The sequence below is a fragment of the Myotis davidii genome, unplaced genomic scaffold (assembly GCF_000327345.1).
Source record: "Myotis davidii unplaced genomic scaffold, ASM32734v1 scaffold455, whole genome shotgun sequence".
NCBI classification, from domain to species: Eukaryota; Metazoa; Chordata; class Mammalia; order Chiroptera; family Vespertilionidae; genus Myotis; species Myotis davidii.
The window spans coordinates 1,126,777-1,133,420 of NW_006287459.1; the positions used below are offsets into that span (position 1 = coordinate 1,126,777).

Genomic DNA, 6,644 nt, shown 5'->3' on the forward strand with positions numbered 1-6,644 from the left:
GAAAAAAAACCCACCTCACTAGAGGATATGTTTATTGATTTTAGAGAGAGATGGAGAGGAAGGGAGAGAAACATCGGTAGAGAAACACTGATCAGCTGCCTCCCATACACACCCCCAGGGATTGAACCAACAACCTAGGTATGTGCCCTGGCTGGGAATCGAACCCCCAACCTTTTGGGGCAGGGGACGACAGTTAACCAACTGAGCCATCAGGCAGAGAGGGGCTGCAATTTTTAAAAGGGTAGCCAAAGCCTTCTCTGAAGATATGTACACAAAACTCTGAAAAGTGTGAGGGAGCGTGAGCCATACAGGATATGGAGGAAGTATGTCCCAAACAGAAGAAAAAGCAAACGGAAAAGTTTTGATGCAGGAGTGAAATGAACCAGTACAGAATTTTAAGTGGCCTGTGCACCTTTCTCAGGATGTTAGCTTTAACTCTGCTGTGAAATAAGTCACTGGATTTTGCTGGGCCAGTGTAGCTCAGTGGCTGAGCATCGACCTGTGAATCAGCTCAAGGTTTGACTCCCCATCAGGCCACATGCCTGGGATGCTGGCTAGAGCCCTAGTGGAAGGCATGCAGGAGGCAACCGATCAATAATTCTCTTTCATTATTCATTTTTCTCTCTCTCTTCCCCTTTCCTTTCCTCTCTGAAATCATACATATATATACACTGAGTGGCCAGATTATGACCACCTGACATTTGCAGGCAAATTAGCCAAAGTCCTGTTCGAACCTTTGCTGTCTGTAGTTACCAAGATAAAACATCTCTAATTCGCACAGGAACACAAGTATTGGAGAGTCAAGCATTGGAAAAAAGTAATGTGGTCCGATGAAACACATTTCCAGTTGCATCATGCAGATGGCAGAGTGAGAATTTGGTGGAAACAGCATGAAAGCATGCACCCCACATGCATGAGTACAACCCTTCAAACTGGTATGGGCAGTGTTATAGATTGGGGCATGTTTTCCTGGCATGATTTGGGCCCTTTAATTCGTGTGGAACAACGTTTAAATAGCACAACATACCTAAGTATCATTGCTGATCAAGTTCATCCTATCAGGTTGATGGCATATCCCAGCGGAGATGGCTTCTTCCAACAAGACAATGCGCCATGCCACGGTGCTCCTATTGTGCAGGAGTGGTTTCAATAACATGAGGGAGACTTTACCTTGCTTAGGTGGCCCCCACAATCACCAGATCTCAATCCAATGGAGCATTTGTGGGACGAAGTTAAAAGAGCCATCAGGCAGCTCGTTCCACAACCATCAAACTCACAGAACTGGACAGTGCTCAGTATTGAAGGCAAAAGGTGCCCCAAAGAAGTACTGATGGGGTGGTCATAATAATCTGGTCACTCAGTGTATATGTACTAATAAAAGGGTAATATGCTAATTAGACCAGACATATTCCGGACAAAGCCACAGTGGTGGGGGCCAAGTCAGAGGAGGTTAGGGGTGATCAGGCCAGCAGGGAAGAGCAGTTAGGGAGTGAACAGGCTGGGGGAGGGGGCAGTTAGGGAGCAATCAGGCCAGGGCGGGGCAGTTAGGGGGCAATCAGCCTGGCAGGGGAGCATTTAGGGGGCGATCAGGCCAGTACGGGAGTATTTAGGGGGTGATCAGGCCAGTAGGGGAGCAGTTAGGGGGCAATCAGGCCAGCAGGCAAGTGAGCAGTTAGGAGCCAGCGATCCCAGATTGCGAGAGGATGTCTGACTGCCGGTTTAGGCCCGATCATTGCAGGAGGTGTCCCACTTTGGAGAGGGTGCAGGCCAGGCTGAGGGACCTCCTTCCCATGCATATATGTCATGCATCGGACCTCCAGTATGTATATAACTTTAAAAGTCAATTGAGTTTTGAGAAAAGGAGTGATATCATGTTTTTAAATGATTGTTCTGGCTGCTGTGCTTAAAAATGATTAAGTATGGCAGGGTAGAGGGGGCAGGCTTTGGGGGACATCAAGTGTAGAAGCAAGGAGACCAGCGAGAAAGTTTTTATAATAATCCCAGGGAGAGTGTGATGGTTCAGATCAGGGAGAGAAAGGTGAAGGATGTTAAATGGTCAGATCGTGAATATGTTTTAAGAAAGATTCAACAGGACTTGCCAGACTACTCCTAGGGTACATATGTGTATATATCCACTGAGGGTACCTGGTGTAAATCATCAAACCAGAAGCACAGATGCTTTATTAATTCTCCTTTCAAATATTTGTTATTCCTAATTCCCTATAATTTATATCCACTCTTACAACCATGTTTCCAGGCATTATAATAACTACTTACAATGGCTTTAAAGGTTTCAATGTATTTTAATTTTTAAATTATGCTACATTTAAATGAGCAGCAGAGTGCTTAAATGAAAGGTTGGTTTTGAGACAATTCTGTGTTACAGTAACTGTGATGGTTACTTATCATTCCATTCTTGTGGAGTGACTCTGCCAACAGGGGACAGGTTCCATACTATTCCAATCTGTGTAGCTGTAAATAACCATGCAACAACACAGAAAATGGAGCCACTGGCTAGTATAGTGTCACCATATTTATCATGGAAATCTGGGGAGTGTTTCTTGTGGCTCTGTCTTGCCCTTATTTGCTGAAAGCTTCTAATCTTGACACTTCTCAATATATTTCTAGCCAAGGGAAACATCATGAAGGTGTGAAGGGATTGCAGTTGATTGCAGCCTCCGGGCTATTTCCTTGTAGACACCTGAAAAACAAACAATGAACAATGACATCTGATCTGCATTCACTTACTCTCTCTTTGAATGTTTCTCCCAAAGCACCTCTCAAGTGTGCTGGTCATGTGAGTTTTGACATCATGATGTCCGGATTTGAGTCTCAGCTCTGCCCCTGATTAGCTGTGAGCTGGTGCAGTTATTTAACCTCTCATTGCCTTAGTTTCTTCAGTGGCAAACTGAGACAATACTGTTCAACTTCAGGGGGTATTGTGAGGATTACATGTGATAATCCTTAACAAAAACAACCACAAAGTAAGCACACAATAATAGATATTAGTTTTTCTATTCTTTGCAAACAGCCAATGGCTTGTTCCAGACAGACTCCAAACTCATCAGCATGGCTGATAAAAGGACTAAAATTCCCAACTTGCCCCACTAGTCCAATGACATGCCTATGTTTACAACAAACTAATTTCATTTGAAATTACAGGCCATTCACAGAGTATATCCTCCTTCTCCTGTTCCTTTTCTCCCTTCCTATTAACCTCCTTCTTCTCTTCCTTTCATCTCCTTCTACACCTGTAATTCCTCTATGTACCTTCCTAGAAGTAAAATTCTGCTTATACTTTAAAACCCATTCTAAAAGTCATGCCCTCTGGGAAGTCTTCTCCAAAACCTCCCTAGGATAAGCTGCCTCTTTTCTACACTACTACTCTTCTTAAAATCCCTCTCTCTAGTATGATTCACTGGCTTTATTATTTTTAAAGGTGTTGTTTTTTAGAGCAGTTTTGGGTTCAAAGCAAAATTGAGTGGGTAGTACAGAGTCCCCACGTATTCAATGACTCCACACATGCATAGCTTCACCCTCCTGTGCCACAGTAGCACATTTATTACAATCAATGAACCTACATAGTAGTCCTTAAACAGAGATGTTTTTCACAAATATCTTCTCCCAGCCTGTGGCTTTTCTTGTCATTCTTTTGAGGAATTATCTTCATATTTTCCTCCAGTAGACTGCAAGGTCTTCAAGAGCAAGAGGTCTAGCTTACATACACAGTGGCTGACAAAAGCATAGAAATAACTTTTTTGAACCAATGTGAAATGTAAGTATTGGTATCCTCATAAAAATCTAAACTTGATAACTTAAAAACCATGAAATCAAATGTACATGTCATAAGAGCCCTATTTATTTTATTTTTGAAATAGTTATACTGAAAGAGAGATCTAGAAGCAGAAACACATGAAGGAGTTCTGTCTATTTCTCTTCTTTGTGCAAACTGTCAAACAGTGTTCTGTCTCTAGTAATGACAGAAGCTAACTGTAGCCCAAATGCAAGCAACATGGATACAAAAGGGCCGGAGGTCAGTGTTGTAACTGTTCACCAAGATTTGCCAACTCAAATGACTTTATTTCCAACTAGGAAACAAGATCCTAAGGTTCTCTTTTATTTCTACCAAAATGTAAGTGTATTCATGATTGTGAAAAACAGGGCAAAAACCAAATGCATTTTTTCTGAGGTTCCAAATATTCACAGTGTTTTTCCTATTAGTCATGAATCTCTCCACCAAAATTCTCCAAGGTTTTAATTCGTATTGAATTCAGAGAACAGGTTGAAGGTGAGATGGGTCAGGGTATGAAGGTGCAGCCTGAATCCAATACAAAAGCACTGTGGCACACTTTGCTTCCAGTCTTTAGGGAGGCACATAACCAAACAATAATGTGTGATAACAGGGATCTCTTGTGAGTCACTGACTCATGCCTGCTACTTTATGACAAATTGATTTCATTATTCCCATCCTCACAATGTTAAGTTGAAACTCAGATACTTTGTCTCTAGTGACATTGATCACATCCGTTTGTAGCTCAGTTCATCCTTTGGCTATTCCCACGTCTGAGCAGCTTTTCTTTTCCATCTAGCCTGAGTTTTCTCATACCGATAAATGCCCATTACTTAGAATTTTCCTCTAAGAACTCTTTCTGTAGTTTGTAGTTGCCATTTCATTGTATAATAAACAAAATGTAGGCGTGTCATTCCTTTTTCCTTGTCAGCATCAGCTATATCTGTCTCAGCTGCTTTTCTGTATTACTTATATATACTTTTGTTTATAATACACACTTAAGAGCTTGGAACCCACTGATTAGAGAGTACTGCTGAACTCCACATGACTTACTTCTACAATAAATTTTGTGTTACTGCAGAGCCCTAAGCCTATTACCAAAAGAATTCAAGCAACTGGTTCTAATATCCATACAAAAGCATTAAAAAGGGACATATAGTGGAATAATAAAATGCAGGCAAAGAAAATATTTCTTAAAGTAGATGCTTTCTGGTGAAAACAAACTACAAAAACGATGGCAGAAGACAGATTTCTTTATATAATATGAACAAAGTAAAGGTCCACTCATGCTTGTGGCAATAAAAGAAATATGTTCTGAATATAAACAATTCAAGGAAGTAGAGTAACCTATGAGGATGAAAAGGAAAGGTTGTGTTATCTATTTTATATAGTAATTTTGAAGTTCAGTTCAGGAAAAATAACTAATACTAGACCTAATTTAACTGGGATAAGGAGGTATATATAGATTTGAAGTTTCACTGATAACAATAATCATTTCAAATCACTAAAGGTCATAAAAAGAAGTAAAGTAGTAATACAGAAAGGAAACTAATACTGATTGAATATACACCAGAATTTTCCACATCTGGAAAGATGGTGTGAAATGGGAATTATTTACCTGCGCTTCAAACAGAAGAACAGATGATAGGACAAGATGTGAACTCAATCAAGTCCTTTGATTCTAAATCTGGTGCATTTTTCACTTATGTCATGTTTTAAAGCATATTTAATTCTGAGTGCTGGAAACAAACAACTCTAGTGTGGTTACTACAGATGGCCCTTTATTTGAAAATGGTTCAGTTCAGGTTACTATATATTTATTGAGTGGCTACTGTGTACTGGGGGCTGGACTGGAGGCAAGGATACCATGCCTGCTCCTGAGAACCTTATAATAAAATGAGGAAATAAATGGACCCACCGTCCTAGGGGAGGATATAAGGCCAGATATGAGAAGTACATTTCAACCTGGGACTCCAGCAATAGGTTTAGAGAAAATGAGACCTAGGCTAGATACATTTTATCATAATAAAAACCATTTAATGCTATCTATCCTATCTAATAATAGACAAACATGGTAATTGACCATACCTTTGTTACGCCTCCCATTGGCTAATCAGCATGATATGTAAATTAACCACCAACAAAGATGGAGGCTAATTTGCATACTGCAGGCAGGGCAGGAAAGCATGAGCTGCCAATGCACTGCCATCCAGGGCAGGCTGGCTCCAGAAGCCCCAGCAGCCCGCCGGCCTTGCCGCTGGGGACCCAATCGGTGGGTCCTGGGAGGCAAGGCAGGCCCGCCCCAGGAGACCCAGCAGCCACCTGATATGGTAGTAACTCTATCAGTAAGCACTCTGAAAGTCAATGGCATAAATGCACCAATTAAAAGACAAATTATGAGGGTGAATCAAAAACAAAACTCACTTTAAATATATTAAAGACACATATAGAGTAAAAGTAAATGAATTAAGCTGCAGCATGTTTTGCTCAGTGGATAGAGCATTTGCCCGTGGACTGAAGGGTCCCAGGTTCGATTCCATTCTCAGTTGCTGGCTTGATCCCCAGTCCCTACCAAAGCATGTGCAGGAGGCAACCAATCAATGTCTCTCTCCCTTCACTTTCTCTAAAATTCAATGGAAAAATATCACTGGGTGAAGATTAACAAAAACAAAGTAAATGGATTAAATAACATTAGAGATTATAAGAAAAATACATTTCAAATTTTGTTAGTTGTATAATAGTAATGTTTAAATTATTAACACCTAAGAAATTGGGTAAAGGGTGCATATAACATGTTGTAGTATTTTATAGTTTTTTTTACATGTATGAGATTATTTTAAATTAAAATATTAAA

At 40.5% G+C, this 6,644-nt stretch overlaps 1 protein-coding gene across 1 annotated transcript in view; it reads right to left on the reverse strand.

Moving 5' to 3' along the window:
- Nucleotides 1-2,324: 2,324 nt before the first annotated feature.
- LOC102770550 (cytochrome c oxidase subunit 7B2, mitochondrial) overlaps nucleotides 2,325-6,644 on the reverse strand; it is a 58,361-nt gene continuing 54,041 nt past the window's right edge. The window contains exon 2 of the mRNA XM_006759245.2: nucleotides 2,325-2,701. Coding sequence (XP_006759308.1) covers nucleotides 2,399-2,644 — 246 coding nt within the window. The 5' untranslated portion in view covers nucleotides 2,645-2,701 and the 3' untranslated portion in view covers nucleotides 2,325-2,398. The remainder of the gene's footprint in view (nucleotides 2,702-6,644) is intronic.